The sequence below is a fragment of the Geotrypetes seraphini genome, chromosome 9 (assembly GCF_902459505.1).
Source record: "Geotrypetes seraphini chromosome 9, aGeoSer1.1, whole genome shotgun sequence".
Taxonomy (NCBI): Eukaryota; Metazoa; Chordata; class Amphibia; order Gymnophiona; family Dermophiidae; genus Geotrypetes; species Geotrypetes seraphini.
The window spans coordinates 112,586,821-112,606,799 of record NC_047092.1 but is presented as its reverse complement, the minus strand read 5'-3'; the positions used below and the strand labels follow the sequence as shown (position 1 = coordinate 112,606,799).

Below are 19,979 nucleotides of genomic sequence, written 5' to 3'. Positions count from 1 at the left end.
AGCTCTCTAGGAACTAACTAACTACCGGCCTATTGCTAATATCCCTTTCGTAGTGAAACGTATGGAAAAAAAATCATGTTTTTTATAAAAAAAACAAAAATAAAACCCAAGGTCTTACACCCTCACCAAACCGGATTTCGCCAACATCATTCTACCAAATTTTCTCTCATAGGCTTAACAACAAAGATACTTTACCACCTTGATCGTTACCAGTCAGTTGTGCTCATTTCTCTGGATCTTTCTTCTGCATTCGACAAAATTGACCATAAACTACTACTATCACGTCTTCAGGAAATCGGTATTTCGGACCAGGTGCTGGATTGTTTTTCTTCCTTCTTCACAGATAGATCCTCCAAGGTTGTGTTCAATGCTAACTCTAAACCCTTCAAAAATAAACACGGTATCCCTCAAGGCTCCATTTTGTCTCCCATACTTTGCAATATCTTCATGGCACCACTCTTAACACTAGGTCAGTCCATAGGTTTCATGATGTTCGTGTACATGGACAACATTCAACTAATCTACCCAATCAATCTTAGTAACCCAGCCGAAATACCCATTATAAATCAGAAGCTGGAGAAAGTAAAATCATGGCTAGATGCAAACAAGTTGGCCCTAAATATTGAAAAATCAAAATTAATGATATTCCCCAGTAAAGCAGGCTTAACTGAAATTCAAGTCTCTGTCAATTAAAATTGTTAATTCTTTAAAATTGTTAGGTGTCGCCTTCAACTGTAAATTTACGTACCACCATCACATCAGCACAGTATTTCAGCGTTGCTTCCATCGATTAAGAATGATCAGATCGCTAGCCAAACTCCTGGAACCAGCTTCCTTAAACACTCTAATTCACTCTCTAGTAATCTCCTGCATAGATTATTGCAACACTCTTTTCAAAGACATAACTAAATAAGAAATCAGGCACCTCCAAATTGTACAGAACACTGCTATTAAAATTATATTCAATGCCAAAAAATACGATCATGTCTCCCCCCTTCTTCACAAAGGTCATTGGCTCCCTGTCAAACACAGAATTAATTACAAAATCATTCTTTTTTTTTTTTTTTTTTGATTTGAAACGTTTTTATTGAGAAATAAACAGACGAAAGCCAATACAACCAGGCAGTATCCAAGAAACAGAGCAAATACAGCACATAGTCCAACTCACAGGTTGGGAAAAGGGTAATGGGAACAATAACAATAGTACTAGTCAATCAGAATGTAGACAAGTTCCCCCCTCCCCCACGCAATTAACCAGCCTGTGCCCAGCAGGTCCTGGAACACACAGAGCAGGCAAGTAAAACCTGCAAAAAAAAATAAGTCTGGCAGTTTACTCCCTTTTTTCCCCTAAAGAAGAAAACCCCCACAACCAAATAAGACAGAACCCCCCCCCCCCCCCCAGCGACGTGAAAAAGAAAGAAGGAAGGAGAAGAGAGAAAAGAAGTAGCAGGAGATAAGAAAAAGGAGTACCAAAGAAGCCTCACAGAGGATCAGCAGAAGTGACCTGTTCCCAAAAAGACCTATACAGCCGAGTAGCCCCTCCCGCCGACCATCTAGACCCCGCAACTCCTAATGGGCCATTTCCCGAAGTGCCCGCTTCCATCCCATCAACTCCGGGGGTTCTGCATCTATCCACTTTCGGAGTACACCCCGTTTAGCTACAAGAAGGGCAACATAGACAAATCGCCACTGGGCAGTAGTACTGCCCGATTCGCGATTCGAATCGATTCTCCAATTCACTTTGGGTGAATCGATTTGAATCGGTTTGTTATTGCATAAAATCGGACTTACTGATTCGTTGGCCCCTTGCTACCACCGCAGACCTGTTCGGGATTTCCTTCTGCCAGTTTTACAAAAAACGGAAGTTACATCGAAGCAAGGACTCCGGCAGAAGGAAATCCCAAACGGGTTTCTGCGTACAGATCGGGGCAGCAAGGCTCTCTCCTATCCCTGGCCAGGCAAAAGCGCTATTCTGGGCGTCTTCTTTCCATTTGGCCACCTAAGCGGAAACAGGAAGTTTTCACTGAGGGCAGGCCACAGTGGAGAGAAGATGCGAGGAGTGCTGGCAGGAGTGGATCGCTACTGCCAGAGCAGACCTCTTACCAGATGCGTCCCTCCTGCCGGACTCTCTTTGGGAAAGGTGCGGGGTTGTGGTGGTGGGGGCTTAGGAGTGCCTTAAAAAAGTAAAAAAAGGCTGATGGAGGGAAAGGGGAGATGGGGAATTGGTGGACTGGAGAAGAGATGGGGAGAAGATAGATGGGAGAAATGAACTTGGTGGAGGGGGGAGATGGACTTGGGGGAGATCATGGAGAGGGGAGATGAGGGGAAGGATAGAAGAAATAAAGATCTAAAAACAGGAGAGGGACAATGGTGGACAATGGGATTTAGGGAGGGAAGAAACAGAAAGGAAGAGAAGTTGGACACAAGGGATGGTGTGGAGGGGAGGGATAGATATATTAGATAGGAGGGTAGTTGGGAAGAGAAAGGGAGACATGGTGGACTCTGGGGTGGTGGGGAAGAAGGGATAGATGAAGGATGAAAGGGTAATTCAGAAAAGGTGGATGGAGACGAAAATAAGGAAATATACCAGACCTCCAGGGGAGGGAAAGGAAATGGAAGGGGAGGACAGAGACAGAAGATGGATGGTTAGCACGGAGAAAGAAGAAAGGAGACCCTGGCAAGCAAGTTATCAGAAGACAACTGGAGCCGGGGACCGATAAGATCTGAATAATGATCAGACAACAAAAGGTAGAAAAAATAATTTTATTTTCTATTTTGTGGTGTTAGACCACAAATGTGAGCTAGGATTTAAGAGAGAGAGGAAAAGTCTTTTTTGTTTGTTTATTTTGTTTACACCACAGCGCAAGTGTGGGTAGGAGAGGGCAAAGTGGGTGAAGAGGCTATAAAAGGGGTGAAGAGACTATAAAATAAATCTACCAGGATATTTGAAAAAAAAAAAAAAACAAAAAACATCCACTTGGGCAGGAAAATCAAATCGAAAAATCGATTCAATAAGCTGAATCGAATCAAATCAAATTAAATTTTTTTCCCCTGAATCGGGCAGCACTACTGGGCAGCAGTAAAGCCCTGGTCCAAGAATTCCACCTCATGACCCAAAACTAAAATACGATAAGACTACTGGACTGGCACCCCCAGGACCTGGACAAGAAAATCCAAAACCCCATTCCAATAAACACCCAATATCGGGCATTCAATAAGCATGTGCAATAGAGTCCTAGATGCATGCCCACATTTTGTGCAATTCGCCGAATCCCATAAACCAGCCTGCAACCCCCTAAGCTGGGTAAAGTAGGTACGATGAAGCAATTTAAACTGGAGTTCCAGCAACTATGCATTGCGTACCCCAGCAGTGACGTTGGAGAAACATGCCCGAAGCTCCCCCGGGGTAACAACCTCTCCCATCTCCCCAGACCACTTAGAAGCCTAGGCAGCATGATGTCCACCCGCTCTGCCCTCGCAGTCTGGTATCAGAAGGATAAAGAGTTGAGAGCAGATGGGAGGGACATGAAGATTTGATCCACCCGTAAAAAAGAGCCGCCCCCCCGGGCGACGGCAAAGGTTGACTATATAAAAATGCCGCAACTGAAGGTATGCAAAAGGGCATGTGAGGCAAGACCCAGGTAGTATGAAGGGTGTTGGAGGGAAAAACAAAAGGGTCAGAGTCCACTGAGGACACGTGAACCATACAAAGATGAGAACCGAACTGCACCTCAACACCCCCCGGTGGTCCCTCCCCTGGGGGGAAGTCAGGGCTGTGACTGATCATCTGAAAAGCCCAGTTACACCAACCCCCGCCAATCTGATGTTGCCACCAATGCAGCGCCCTGCGTAAAGGAGATAACCAAACCGAGGCAAGACCCATGCGGGGACAGCGCCACTGGGGACAAGTCAAGCATGCTAATGCACAATAAGGAGCCGTCCAAAAATCGAACAAGCCCCCTGGAGCAAAGCAAGATTCTTCAGTGAAGAGCTCATGAACCCAGCGTAGCAGAGTTGCTACATTATACAAACGAAGGTCTGGCAAAGCCAATCCCCCCCCCCTATCAAGGCTCTGGGTAAGCATCCGCCAGCTCTCTTATTATGCCAAATGAAGGATCCGATAAAAGACCGGTAAGAGTGTTCATCCGCAGATTTAAGCCAAAGAGGGATCATCTGGAGAGGATAGAGGAGCTTAGGGAGCAAAACCATCTTCACAAGGGCAATTCTACCAGACAAAGAAAGAGGCAGATCTCCCCAGCGAGCACAGTAGTCCTTTAAAGTTTTCAGCCGGACAGAGATGTTACGATGGTAAACCGTAGGCCAATCTGCACTAAGAAAAATACCTAAATATTTGAGTTCCCCAATGGAATGGGAAAGCTGGATCAGAGCGTGAGACACATGGGGAGGAGACAGGTAAGGCCTACGATTTGCTGAAGTTGATACATAGACCCGAGAATGCACCGAACGTTCTAATAAGGGTAGTCAAGCGGGGGATCGATTCCTAAGCTCTACCCACAAACAGCAACATATCATCCACAAAGAGAGTAATTTTGCAGTCCTCATTACCCATCTGAATGCCCGAAATGTCAGGGCAGGTCCGGATTTTTTGAGCTAGAGGCTCCAAGGATAAAATGAATAAAAGCGGGGATAAGGGGCAACCCTGTCGCGTGCCCCTATATAGTGAAAAAGAGGCCGTTTGATGCTTATTAATAAGTAGCTGGGCCGTGGGAGATGTATAAAGATGAGTTATCCACTGATGGAAGGGCCCTGAAATACCAAATTGTTGTACCACCCAAAAAAGATAAGGCCAAGTCACCTTATCAAAGGCCTTTTCCGCGTCCAAGCTAGCCAGAAGATCGTCACCTACTTGGCCCCTCCCCTCCCCAAGGGCCACCAACACCCGTAGGATATTGGAGGATGCAAAACATCCCGGTATGAAGCCGACCTGGTCAGCATGGATCAGGGAGGGAATCACCTGGGCTAGCCTACTCGCCAGAATTGCTGTAAGAGCTTCATATCTTGGTTAAGTAAAGAGATAGGACGGTAGGATCCCATTAACTCCGAGTCATTCCCCGGCTTCAGTAGGACCACCACGTGAGTGTGACTCTGTGCAGGGAGAACACAGCCAGTGCTCTGCATGTCTGCGTACAGGGCCGCCAGTGCTGGTCTTATCTGAGGTTTCAGAATTTAATAAAACTCAGACCCCATCCTGTACGGGGGCCTTCACCAACTTCAACTTCCCCACTGCGATATGGATCTCGGCACACGAGATGGGTGCATTTAACATACTTAACTGTTGTTCCGACACCTGAGGTAAGGCAAGATCTCAAAAGAAAGAATCACGGGCTTTCAGATCATAAGGGCCCGGCCCATAAAGGTCCTAGTAAAAGCAAATAAATTGGTCCTTTATCTCTGTCTCCTCCGTATGAACAGTATGATTACTTGCCTGGATACGAGAAATGCGAGTGGCCTTCCGAAATGGTCGCACCAAATTAACCAATAATTTACCCGCCTTATTACCCCACTGATACAACAGAAACTTGTAAACATCAATATGAGACATAGCACACTCTGTGAAAATAACGTCTATTTGTTTACGCAGGCTCAAGTATTCCATGCGATTAACCTCTGAGGGCTGTGCATGTAGGGCGGTCCTACATAGCCGCAATTGCCGAGTGAGAGACACCAATGCCGCGTCACGTTTTCGGTGCTGCTTTACTGTATAGGCAATGATCCGCCCCCGTAGAAAGGCTTTAGCGGCTTCCCAAAAAATGGTATCCGAGACCTCCCCTTCCGCGTTGGTTTGGTAATAAAAATCCCATTTCGCCGTGAGATATTCATGAAAAGTTTTATCCAAGTATAGTGTGGGATTAAAACGCCAGATGTGATCATGGACGGGCCCCTGCCAGTACATAGTGAGGGATACGACGGCGTGGTCGCTGAAGGAAACATCAAGGATTTATGTAAGCACCACCCGACCAATGGACTGTGACGGCAGCAAAATGTAATCCAATCTAGAATGAATATGATGCACCCCGGAATAGAATGTAAAATCTACTTCCCCTGGATGATGAGCCCTCCATACATCAATCAGACCCAGCTCGCTCATCAGGAAGTTCATGCCAATCCATTCGTTGTCTCCCCGCACCTCCCTGGGAGATTTACAGTCTATCGTAGGGTCACTAGTAATGTTAAAATCCCCTGCAAAATGGGTTCATAATTGGGCAAGGCCAGCAGAAAAGAACGAGTGAGCGTATACATTTGGGTCGATCCTGAAGGGTGCCAGCCCAGAGGACGAAACGGCCCTGAGGGTCCACAATAGTCTTGTGTTGGACCACCACCACTGCCTTGTTGATAAGGATAGCGACACCCCTCTGCCTAGAATTATAGAAGAGTAGACAGCCTCCCCCACCCAATCCCTCACCTATTTGGAGTGTTTACTAGAGGTAAGATGCATTTCCTGTAGGAAAGCTACCGATACCTTCTCTCTCTTCAGAAAAGACAACACCATCTTAAGTTTGATGGGAGAATGAAGACCATCTACATTATGAGTGATATAAGTCAGGTCAGCCGTAGCCATGAGAGCTGCAGAGATGAAACAAGGTAAGCAGTGTATAGACGTCCCAGGAGGCCTCCCAGCTGAGCCCCCAGGGGAAGGAAAAAGAGGAAAACTCCCAGTCGCTGAGAGGTACCCATCTCCATTCCCCCTCCCCCCACAAAGATCACCCCATCCACCAAGCCCCTGTCTCAGACAACACCCACACAAACAAACTCTGCAACCCCCAACCAAACCAGCCCACACCCCTCCCCCTACAGCTCCCAACAAACCCCCCTCCCCCAACCAGAGAAAGAAAAATAAAAGAATGCCCCCAACCTCCCCCACCCAACCCAAGGAAAAACTCAAAAAAAGAATAAAGCAGCATGCTTATACAACAGCCAGGTGCCAGTCCAGACAGACAAGTAGGGCTAGCAGGGGAAGCGGTAATAAACACAAAATAGGCAAAGAAAAACAAACAAGCAAGCAAAAAAAGAAAAAAGGAGCCCAGACCGCATCTCCCGTAATGTCCGAAGAAAAGGCAAGAAATTTTAAAAAAAACCCAGCTTCAGGTCAGCAGGACAATCCCAGGTATAAGGATCGCAAGAGGGGCTGTCGGAAGGTGGCCAACAGAGTGTCAGACTAGCATAGCTCCGCAGAGGGTCCAAGTCTAGCACCCCAATTAGCACCCAGCTGCAGCTAAAGCCAACTCCACTCCATGGCAGCGGTCCAGAAGAAATGGCCAGGCCCTTCCAAGCCAAAATCTGGCAGATACTAAAAAGTTCCTCTTCCAATCACTCATCGCCCATTGCTATCACTCCCACACTCAGGGTGGAGGGAGGCTGGTACAAAGCAATGCAAAGGTCCCGCTCCACCACATCAGAGGCCCCCTCAAAGAACCCTGGCGTCCAAAAGGAAGAGTCTCTAAGTCTCACAAAGAGTAGCAAACGAAGAGAGAAAAAGAAAGGGAAAAAATCCCCAAAATCCAATCCAGGAGAAAATCCCGGCAGAATGACCGGCCCGAGTGTACTAAGGGAGGCACCAGGGCACAGATCCACAAACAGCGCAGTCACAGGCCTTCAACTCCCCACCAAGTGATGTCATGGTGCCGCTGCTCCACGCAGGCACTCCGTGTAGATTTTAAGTTCCTCCAGAGTGTTACAGAAGTGAGGTCCACAGTCCGTGTGAATGCAGACCTTGGCAGGAAACAGGACAGTAAAGCGGACCCCTCGGTTCCAGAGTTCAGCGCAATAAGGAGCCAAAGCGCGGCAGCCGGCAGCCACTGTCGACGAATAGTCATTGAATAGTAGTAATTTGGCGCCCTCATACTCCAGCAATCCAGCCTTCCGGTACATAGCCAGAATGCGATCCTTAACTGCTGCATTTAGGAACTGGGCTATCACAGGTTTAGGTCTGGGTTTTACCTGCCTGAGGCTCCCAACGTGATGTACCCTCTCCACCACAGCGTGAGACTCCGCTAACTCCAGGCCCACCCGAGTCAGCAACCAATGCTCCACAACATTCCACAGTTCCACCTCATGTACCTGCTCGGGCAGCCTGAGAACCCTCAAGTTGTTCCTTCTCCCCGGTTCTCCTGGTCCTCCAACTGAGCCTGTAAGATGGAGCACTGAGTTTCCAGCGCACGCAGGTGATCAGCTTCCTGGCTACCCCGATCCTCCTGCGTTGAGAGCCTCTGCTCCAGCTGGGTAAGTCAGGACCCGTGCCGCTCCATGCAATCTTTAAGTTTATCCACAGATGCCTGATATTTCGCGAGTTTATCGTCGATCAGGGCAGATAGGTGTTTAGTAAATTCCCGCAGCGTTTCCTCTTGCAGAGCGACGGTCGTTCTCGCAGGGATCCCTTCCGACGCCATCTTTGGGGAGATCGTGGTGTGACGGAGCTTTTGTGGGGCCTTGGCGGGCATAACACCCCTGGAACGCTCCAGCTCACCGAATTTGAGCACTCCTACCGATACCCAGGTACACACGGCAAAAGGCACAGCCGAGTTAGGGTGAAAAAAAACGTTGCATGCTGCTTATACGGCAAAAAAAGGAGCAGGGAGAGGTCGGAGCTCAGGCAAAGAGCCACCGCTCAGCAGCGTGTCATCACATGACCCCCCCCCAAAAAAAAATCCTTCTACTGACATTTAAAACTCATTCAAGTAACCAACCTGAATTCATCAACAGCCTTATCAAACCATACTGTTCATCTAAAGCTCTCCATTCAATGACTCAAAATCTCCTAATGATTTCCTCCCTAAAGCACATTAATACTATTAGATCAAATAATTTTGCTGTAGCCGCTCCTTCTCTTAGAAATGCCATCCCTAACTATCTTCGTCTAGAAGCATCTCTTCCGCACTTTAAAATTAAGTTAAAAACATTCTTATTTCAAGATGCTTTTGATATTTAACTGCCCTTATCAGGGCTAAATTATTTCCATCAATATTTACTCAGACCCCCTTCCTATCGTTTTTCCCTTTTTATGTCTACTTTCCTTTGATTATTGTAGTTCTCGCCTTTTTTCCTTCTGTTCCATCCGTCTTAAGTTTGTGTTTTATTCGTTTTACTAACTCACCCTGTAGTTTAGTTTATTTTTGTAATGTTTTAACATGTGATAACATTTTTGTATGTTGAAAATATATATTTTTTTAAATTGTACACTGCTCAGAAGCCTGATTGAGCGGTATAAGAAATTTTGAATAAAACTTGAAAACTTAACCTCTTTAGTCTTTTCTTAAACAAGAGGAGTTCCATCCCCTTTATCATCTTAGTCGGCCTTCTTTGCACCTTTTCTAATTCCGCTATATCATTTTTGAGATAAGGCAACCAGAATTGAACGTAATACTCAAGGTGAAGTTGCACCATGGAGTGATACAAAGGCATTATAACATTCTTAGTCTTGTTTACCATCCCTTTTCTAATGATTCCTAGCATCTTGTTTGCTTCTTTAGCCACCGCTGCACATTGGGCGGAAGGTTTCATTATATTGTCTCCAATGATCTTTTTCTTGGGTGCTGACTCCTAAGGTAGACCCTAGCATCTGGTAACTATGATTTGAGTTATTCTTCTCATTGTGCATCACTTTGCATTTGTCCACATAAAATTTCATCTGCTATTTGGACACCCTGTCTTCCAATTTCCTAAGGTCTGCCTGCAATTTTTCAGTCTGCATGTGTTTTAACAACTTTGAACAGTTTAGTGTCATCTGCAAATTTAATCACTTTACTTGTCGTTCTGATTTCCAGATAATTTATAAATAAGTTAAAATCAGGTGTGAATGCTTTTGTCCAAAGGGCTATCCTTGTGGGTATAAAGACTATATTACAATGTTGGTTGGCTCCACAAACGCCTACTGTCTCGCACTGGCGGACTCAGATGATTCATTGGGCAGGATATGAAAGACAGGCCATTCCTGATCTACGTTCTAAAAAGGGTATTTTATATCTCCGTTGCTGGAGACCTTTTTGTTCTGCTTTTTCGCCTGTAGCGAAAGCTCGTTTGCTTAATTGATTATACACTCGATTGTACATACAGTGGCTGTTCCTGGGGAGGGAGGGGATGAGGGGGGTGGATGGGGGAGGGGTTTCTTGTGTATTATGTATTGTTTGTTCTGTATTCTTACATACTGCAGATTTATTGATACTTTAATAAAAACAAATTTAAACATAAATAAGTTAAATAGCACTGGTCCCAGTACAGATCTAATCTAATCAGGATTTCTTAATCGCACTTATACAGTACAAGTTCAAAGCAATTTACAAGACAAGAGGCCCATGCAGCATCCATTGAAAAAAAATGGCCATATAACCCTACCCTCTGCTTTCTGTCTGGTAACCAATTCCTAATCCACAACTGAATGTTGCCTCCTATCCCATGGCTTTAATTTTCTCAGGTGCCTATCGTGAGAAACTTTATCAAAAGCTTTCTGAAAATTTAGATACGTACACTGCATCTATCGGCTCACTTTTATCCACATGTTTATTCACACCTTCAAAGATTAGGAAAGCTGGAGAAATGGACAACACTATAATAATGGGTGATTTAAATTACCCCAACATTGACTGGTTAAATGTTACATCAGGGAGTGATAGGGAGCTAAAATTCCCAGATTTCATAAATGACTGCTTCTTGGAGCAACTGGTCCTTTAACTGACAAGAGGGGGCGTTATTTTAAGAATTTTGGAGTATTGTGTTCAATTCTGGTCTCCTTATCTCAAGAAAGATATATAGTGGTGCTAGAAAAGGTTCAAAGAAAAGCGACCAAGATGGTAAAGGGGATGGAACTCCTGTCTTATGAGGAAAGACTAAAACAGTTAGGGCTCTTCAGCTTAGAAAAGAGACAGCTGAGGGGAGATATGATTGAAGTCTACAAAATCCTGAGTAGAGTAGAATGGGTACAAGTGGATCGATTATTCACTCTGTCAAAAATTACAAAGACTAGGGGACACTCGATGAAGTTACAGGGAAATACTTTTAAAACTAATAGGAGGAAATTTTTTTCACTCAGAAAATAGTTAAGTTCTGAAACGCGTTGCCAGAGGAAGTGGTAAGAGTGGATAGCGTAGCTGGTTTTAAGAAAGGTTTGGACAAGTTCCCGGAGGAAAAGTCCATAGTCAAGTTTCAAGTTTATTTCAAATTTATTATACCACCCACTCGAACCTTCTAGGTTATTGAGAAAGACATGGGAGAAGCCACTGTTTGCTGTGGATCGGTAGCTTGGAATATTGCTACTCCTTGGTTTTGGCCAGATACTAGGGACCTGGATTGGCCACCATGAGAACGGGCTACTGGGCTTGATGGACCATTGGTCTGACCCAATAAGGTTATTCTTATGTTCTTATGAAGTTGAGCAAATTGGTGAGGCAAGACGCTTGATTGAATCCATGTCGACTCTGTCCCATTAAATCATGTTTGTGTAGGTGTTCCACAATTTTATCCTCTATAATAAAACCCTAAGCGTGCATGCACATTTAGGATGGCGTGTTCCCTGACAGCGTGATGTGTCCCTCCATGCCGAATTCCATTTTCGAACACGGAGGCAGGGAACATGCTGGCGACTCCCCCCTCCTGCCCTCACTCACTGTAAGGCCCCAAAACTTTCCTCACTGGCTAGCTGTAGCGAACTTCGCAGGCCGCTCTCCACCTTGGTAGCACGTTCCCTCTGATGTGATCCCACATTCGCATTGGGTTGGGAGGAGGAACAGGAGCATTTTGCGTTCCTCCTGCTCCCGAAAACAGCGCTGGAAGCCTAAGGAGCAGGAAGGACTGAGCACCCCTCCTGCTCCCAACTTTTAGGTACAGGGGGGAGGGGGCGGGCCAGTCCGGTCAGAGGTGTGTGTGTGTGCCGGGCCAGTCACTAGGGGGGGAGGGGGGAGTGTGCCACGCCAGGCAGCATCCCTCCATTTTGGCGCATGTGGAGGGGGGTGTACGGCACAGGGGTGCTTTGTTGGGTAGGGGAAGGCTTTTTTTTTTTTTTCATTTTTTTATAGGCCTGATATTTAGCGGCCCATTAAAAAAAATGAAAAAAAACCCCCAAACTGGCAGAAGTCTTGACAGCAGTGACAGGAGGCTGCTTCTCCTGTCATTACTCTCAGGGCTCTTCCTGACTCAAATCAGCGATCCGTGCAGTCGGTTGGGGACGTGCTTCCGATTGCCCCCATTTGCATGAAGATGGTTGGTGAATCGGTCAGCCTGCCTCCAGTCGGACACGGATCAGAAGGTTAGTGAATCTAGGCCCTAGTGGTATGAGCAAGCTCAAAGTGAGAGGAGAGATAAGCTGGAGCCAGGCCAGTTAAAGTTTTGAAACAGATACAAGCAAATTAGAAAATATTTATTTCTTCCATTGGCAGCCAATGTAATAGTTTATAATAAAGGCTGGCATGATCTGTCTTTTTTGAGCCAAAAATGCGGCGAATGGCTGATTTCTGAATAATGCTCAGTCTTTTGATGGTTTTCTTGTAAGATCCAAGATATATTACATTAATCAAAGATACTTAATATGAGAGATTGAACCAATAATCTAAAGTAGGGTGTTCAACCTGCGGCCCTGTAAAGTATTTTGTGCGGCCACAGTCAAGGGCGATACGGTGTTTTCTTCTACTGCCTCTGGGTGTTTACCGTCTTGCCGACTCCCTCCTCTGTCGTGCTGCAGCGTTTGCGCATTTGTGCAGCCCCAGAAACATTTTTTTCGGCCAATACAGCCCAGGGAAGCCAAAAGGTTGGATACTCCTGATCTAAAGGATACTGAATCAAAGTATTTTTTGATGGTGTGAAGCTTTTACAATACAAAGAAACATTTTTTGACCAATGAGTCAGTGTGTTCATCAAAAGTTTAAATGATGATCCAAGGTGATTCCAAGTATTTTAATAGAAGTATTTATAAGGTAATCCTGACCATTAAGTTGCAATACAGTCTCTTTAATTTTGTCATTTGGACTGGCCAAAAATATTTTTGGCTTTTCAGAATTAAGTTTTGATTTAAAGTCAATTGTCCATTGTTCAACCTGGTTAAGTACAAATGAGATATGTTTCTTTATCTCTGCAGAAAGTGAAGTGATGGGAATAATAATAATAATCAAAGTCACAAGTATTTTATTTATAGCCTAGGTGTTTTACATTCAGGTACTCGAGCATTTTTCCCTTTCTGTGCTGGTGGGCTCTCACTCTACCTAATGTACCTGGGGCAATAGGGGATTGAGTGACTTGCCCAGGGACACAAGGAGCAGCATGGGATTTGAACCCACAACCTCAGGGGCATGGTGGGATGGGGCAGGGGGGTGGGGTAAGGCAGGGGGCCCAGTGGACTTGTGTGCCTAGGGGCCCTTGACAAATTAATCCTGCCCTGCTGATAAGCTCTTTTTCAATAGATAAGTGAGACATTCTAGACTCCGGCCCAGTCCTTCCTGTACCTGCCTACTGTTTTAGTATGTTTATGCCTTGAGATCGGGGCAGGCAGGAGAAGTCGGGCTAGGGAGAGAAGAGAAGTTGGACAGAGGAGGCAGAAGGGAGAGAACAGGAGGAGGAAGAGGGTGAGGGGCTGCGGTGAGAGGTAGCTCCGCCCCACCACCTGATGTCACCCGCAGCAGATCCGGAGCTCCCCCTTAAAAGGGGAGGGTCCAATGGCGCAGGGACGAGTCACTGAAGAGGAGCAAGAAGACAGACACAGAGGACAGCAGACACAGCAGACTCTAGAGGACAGCCACAGCAGGCCCAGTGGACAGCAGACACAGCAGCCATAGCAGCTATACTAGACACAGAGTACGCAACATAAAAAAACAGAGAGAAGCCACTTCAGATAACAGACCGGCAAGTAGACAGCAATGGAAGCAGCAGACAGAAGCAGGAAGTTGAGCTACCCAGTTTTCTGCACCATCTGCCATATGTACGACTACCTCCCCTCTGGGAGGCAGTCTTATGTATGCGTTCAATGCAAGGAACTGGAGAGCTTGAAGAAACAAGTCAGACTCCTGGAAGGCAGAATACTGGAACTAAAAGCACTTTGAGCAGTGGAGGAGGAGGACAGAGAGCCAGAGAATGTCAAGACAGAGGAAACCATTGAGAAAGAAGTCCGGGAGCTAGAGAAGTTCATTGAGGAGGCATACAGGGAGGCCATGAAAAATCACCAGCAACAGTGGAACTGCTAAGATGCACCTACAGGAAGTGAGGACCACCTGGAGGACAACCACAAGGAAGAAATGGGTAACACAGCGAGATCTGGAAACAGCGGAGGGAACCCACACGAAGAAGAGTAGGGTGCAAGCCAACGCCAGGATGAGGGAAGATGGAAGTGCGCAGAGGACACGTACCTACGGCTGGAGAGATGATCATACACCAGGGACACGGACCTGTGGCTAGAAAGGCAAGAGAAGATAGAGAGGACAGCGATGGTCGTGGGGGGTCTCCATCATCAGACAAGTCGATAGCCACATAGCAGGAGGATGACAGGATTGGCTGGTGACCTGCCTACCAGGAGCCAAGGTAGAAGACATAGTGAGCCGCATCGACAGGATTATCGACAGCGTGGAAGAGGAAGATACGGCGGTGGTGATCCATGTGGGGACAAATAACGTGAGCAACAGGAATTACAGCAGGGAAGGACTGAAGGACCAGTTCTGGATGCTAGGAAGGAAGCAGAGGGGTAGCGTTCTTGGAGATCCTGCCAGTACCCAGGGCCGATGAGAAGAGGCAGACGGAGCTGCAAGCAGTCAACGCGTGGATGAGGCGCTGGTGTGAGAAAGAAGGATTCCACTTTGTGCGCAACTGGACAACATTCAGCTATTCAAGAAGGATGGACTCCACCTCAGTGGAAACGGAATGAGGCTACTTGCAAAGAACATCAAGAGACAAATTGAGAAGTTTTTCAACTAAGAAGAAGGGGAAAGCTGACAGTCAACCAAGGGTTCATGGTTCGGGAACCAGTATACCCAGAGGATACTGTGCAGGAAGATAGCGAGGAACACTCACTGGATCATAGGCAAGACAGATCGAAAAGGCACAAGAGGGAAGGAAATTCAAGAAAGGAAGAGGCTGCAAACTCAAATGTATGTACCCAAATGTAAGAAGTCTAAGAAATAAGATGGGGAAATTGGAAGCTATGGCACAAAAATATAACCTTGACATCATTGGCATCACGGAAACATGGTGGAACGAGGAAAATGCCTGGGACACTGTGCTACCAGGATACAAGCTATACCGCAGAGACAGAGTAGGTCAAAAAGGTGGGAGTATTGCCCTATATTTCAAAGAAGGAATTGGGTCTACCGGAGAGAACACGCCGGAAATGAAAAATAAGGTAGAGTCTCTATGGGCCAAAATTCCTGGAACAAAAGGAACGGAAACGAAGATCGCCATCTACTACTGACCCCCAAGACAGTCTGAAGAAATTAATGGCGAGATATCAGACGAGATTAAACAAAACTTCAAGGGAGGCAACGCAGTTATCATGGGTGACTTCAATTATCCGGGGATAGACTGGAACCTAGGCACCTCCGACTGCGGTAGGGAGACCAAGTTCCTGGATTCTGTAGGCGATTGCTTCCTGGAATAACTTATCAAGGAAAATACGAGAGGAAACGCAATTCTGGACTTAATTCTAAATGGACTACAAGGACCGGCGCAAGGTGTAGAAGTAGAAGGGACACTGGAAAGCAGTGAACACAATATTATCCGCTTTGACCTGAACACAGGGGCAAAACATCGATCCAGAACATCGGCCACGGCACTGAACTTCCAAAAAGGGAATTACGAAGGGATGAGACTCATGGTGGGGAAGAAGATTAAGAAGAGGATAAGCACTGTAAAAACGCTAGAGCAAGCATGATCCCTTTTTAAGGACACGGTCACCGAGGCGCAAAATCTATATATACCACGTATCACCAAGGGATCCAAAAGGAAATAGAACAAGGAACCGGCGTAGCTCACTGTAGCTGTGAAGGAAGCGATCAGAGACGAGAAGACTTTGTTTAAGGAATGGAAAAGGTCAAAAATGGACAAAAACTGGAAAAAGCACAAACAGCATCAAAGCAGGTGCCATAAGGCGGTAATTGGTACAACGAGTGAAATGCTTAAATTTGCGGACAATACAAAGTTATTCAGAGTAGTAAAGATGCAGGATTGCAAAGACATGCAACGTGAGATAAACACACTCAAGAAATGGGCTGCGACATGGCAAATGAGGTTTAACGTGGATAAGTGTAAGGTGATGCATGTCGGTAACAAAAATCTTATACACAAATACAGAATGTCTGGTGAGATACTCGGAGTGACCCCCCAGGAAAGAGACTTGGGAGTACTGGTCAACAACTCGATGAAGCCGTCCGCGCAATGCGTGGCGGCTGCGAAAGGGTGAACAGAATGCTAAGAATGATTAAGAAGGAGATCACGAGCAGATCGGAGAAGGTTATCATGCCGCTGTACCAGGCCATGGTACGCCCCCACCTAGTATACTGCATCCAGCACTGGTCACCATACATGAAGAAGGACACGGTACTGCTCGAAAAGGGCCAGAGAAAGCAACTAAAATGCTTAAGAGGCTGGAGGAGTTTCCGTACAGTGAGAGATTAGAGAAACTGGGCCTCTTCTAACTTGAAAAGAGAAGACTGAGAGGGGACTTGATCGAAACTTTCAAGATAATGGAGGGAATAGACTTAGTAGATAAAGACAGAATGTTCACCATCTCCAAGGTAGAGAGAACGAGAGGGCGCTCTCTAAAGTTAAAAGGGGATAGATTCCGTACAAATGTATAAAGTTCTTCTTTACCCAGAGAGTGGTGGAAAACTGGGATGCTCTTCCGGAGGCTGTTATAGGGGAAAACACCCTCCAGGGATTCAAGATAAAGTTAGACAAGTTCCTGCTGAACCAGGACGTACACAGGTAAGTCTAGTCTCAGTTAGAGCAATGGTCTTTGACCTAAGGGCCGCTGTGTGAGCGGACTGCTGGGCATGATGGACCACTGGTCTGACCCAGCAGTGGCAATTCTTATGTTCTTATGTTTCTTCAAGCTGATTCTTGGATGCCTGTCAGCCCTTGGGGACTGGGAAGAATAGTGTATACAGTATATGTTTCCATTTTATATGGGAATAGTTTCTGAACTCCTTTGAAGCCTTTGCTGGCAGTTAAATTTGCTGTTTAATTTTACTTCTTGAGAACAGTTTGTTGCTAAGCCTGTTGCTACAGGTGTCTCTATTTCACATGTATTGGGCAGCTCTCTGTGCTTGGGTACTAACTGTAGGTGGAGCTAAGGAGCCCAGTGAAGTACAGCAGAGGCAAAAGGAAAAAGTTGGACTGGATATCTTCTGCAGATGCACGTGGCTATGGGGATATTACCCATCTGTCTAAAATGTCTCATTGATCTACTGGAAAAGAGCTTACCAGGGGAAGTACATAATCTCTTTTTGCCCTCCTAACACCATTAGCTTACTTTCTGTCTCAGACGTGTCCATATTGCCGGATATCTTGTTTCTTTCCTTTGTCCAAGAAGGGCAAGGATAGGGGAGACCATCTCTTATTTTGAAGAGACCATGGGGTATTTTTCAGAACTCTAAGACTGTTAGTGGAGGTTGCACCCAGGTAGGAGGCTTGTTTGTTCCTCTTCGTTATGTTATAAATGGTTCATTATTATTTCATGTTAAATGTTGTGATATGAACAGAACAGACTTCTTTCTCTGGGAGAGTTCCCATACCCCTCCCTGTTAAGTTTTCTTATCTAGGGCTGACCATCTACTTTGATACGAACTGAAGAATTTCAGGACAGCCCAGAGTGAGGGGAGGCAGAGCAAAAATGAAAATGAGGCTTTCTATACCAGATCTCGCTACACCAGATGTCGCGATCAGAGGTACACAACTCACAGGTTTAAGAATGATGTGCCTATTTACTAGTAAGTACCTTAGGGCAAAATAGAAAGGTGAATAAGGCACAAGAACAAAAAACAAAGGAATAACCTCAGAAATGGGCAAGTGAACATAAGGAGAAGCTGACTGGTGCTTCTGCTTTATTTTCAGTTTTTCATACTTTTAGCAAAACACAAATATGGAAGGCACTGCTGTCCATAACATGCAAGCACATTAATAGTGTGATTGTAAAATATATCAAGATTATTAGCTGCAATAGGGAATCATAGATGCATCGTGAATGGAGTAGGCTTGGATTGGATTTTTATTTGGTGTCATTTTCAACATGAACATCTAGGATGGAAAATGAATGTGACTGGGTATTGATCCTGCCTTTTGTACATTTGCATTATGCTCTATAAAATCGAATTGCTCCCTCCAGCATGTCATGCTTTTTTTATATGTAAAAATGTTGGCTTTCACTCAAATCTTATTGTACCAACTTTTTATCTTCATGTTATCCTCTATGTGTTCAGGGTAGCTTAAAGACACTGTACATACAGCATTAGCTGGCACCTTCTCTCCTTGTGTAGGTTCTAATTATGAGGTGCTGTGAGTTTTGTTCTTGATTTCTCACAGCATGCTTTCTGTTCTGCAGGAGGCACAGCAAAGCTCGAGTCTCTACTCGCACTTTGAGCACAGACGTGCCAAAACAGGTTAGTCCTGCGGCACTTTAAGCATTATGGTCAGTAAATATATTTCAGCTTGTCTTCTAGGTGCAAAGGTGGTCATGTCATTCTGTTTATTCACCTTCATTCTTATTCCTTAATCAGGGAAACTCTAAATTATTTTGCCTGTGTGAACACTTCCCCATCTTACTAATCAATATCATCTTATCTTCTAGTATCTATCATTTTAATTTATTTATATAAGAAACTTTGACTAGCAAAGGAGTTCCTTTAATGCTTCCATTTTTGGTATTTTTTATAAGCTGGGCATATGTGTTGGCACAACTTATATCATTCACATTCATTGTATTGTAGGCCATGTCTTCATTAGAACTGGTTACTGGCCCTGGCAGGCATAGAGGAGCATTTTCCGTAGGACATCTTAAGTCCAATTTTGGATGTTTTGAGAAAAAAGTTAAAATATCGGCTGGAAAAAATGTCCATTTTTGAATTTGCAAGATATCTATTTTTTTTTTTTTTAATATCTATTTTTTAAAAATTGGCCCAGCTAGACATTTTGTCCAGCTAGATATCTAATTTTTTGGGGGGGTCATTTTTTTGGGGGAAAAAAAAAAAATTCAAAACGTCCAAAACAAGCAATTTGCCTGTAGGACAGGCCAGCACAGACATGCTAGCAGAACAGTGGGACACCCCTTGGGCACTTCTGTGAACTTCACATCTCACCATAATCCTTGTACATTATGAGCCCTCCAAAACTTCCCCAAAACCTACTGCACCCAAATAGCCCTTATGCTTGCAGGTGTCACCTATATGGCAGTACAGTGAGTTTTGGTGAGCTCACACTTTTCCACCACTGCACTGCCTACCAGGCTACTCCAGAGATCTGCTTGCAGCTATACTGACTGTCCATAGTATCTGCAGCTGTCATAGAGACAGATGTACTGTTTCATGCAAATATTTGGGGGGTGGGAAAGGGTCAGTGACCACTGGGGGAGTGTGTTGGGGCCATATTTTCATCCCTCCAGTGATCATCTGGTCAGTTTTGTGTATCTTTTTGTCCCTTATTCATTTTTAAAACAGGTGTAGCCCAAAACGTCCAAATTGTGTCCTGGATATTTTGTAAAATAGTTATTGCTGTGAAACGTACCAAGTGCTTAACCCACCCTAATCCCACTCAAAACATGCCTGTAACATGCCCCCTTAAGTTTTTGATGCAGTGGAGACAAAACAACCAGAAGTACTTCTGGAAAGTCAGTTTCAAAAATGCCTACTGGGATGTTTTGACTAGTAAGGCATCCAAATGCTGGTTTATACCATCTTTTGGTTGCCTTTTTTGAAAATGAGCCCCATAATTTCCTCTTTATTATGGACAGCTTTGTATTGATAGAATGCATGGTCTACTTACTATCCTTTGTATTCAGGTTA

At 45.1% G+C, this 19,979-nt stretch overlaps 1 protein-coding gene across 1 annotated transcript in view; it reads left to right on the top strand.

The window, feature by feature from the left end:
• FARP2 (FERM, ARH/RhoGEF and pleckstrin domain protein 2) overlaps positions 1–19,979 on the top strand; it is an 818,436-nt gene that overhangs the window by 400,247 nt on the left and 398,210 nt on the right. The window contains exon 12 of the mRNA XM_033957823.1: positions 18,524–18,581. Coding sequence (XP_033813714.1) covers positions 18,524–18,581 — 58 coding nt within the window. The remainder of the gene's footprint in view (positions 1–18,523; positions 18,582–19,979) is intronic.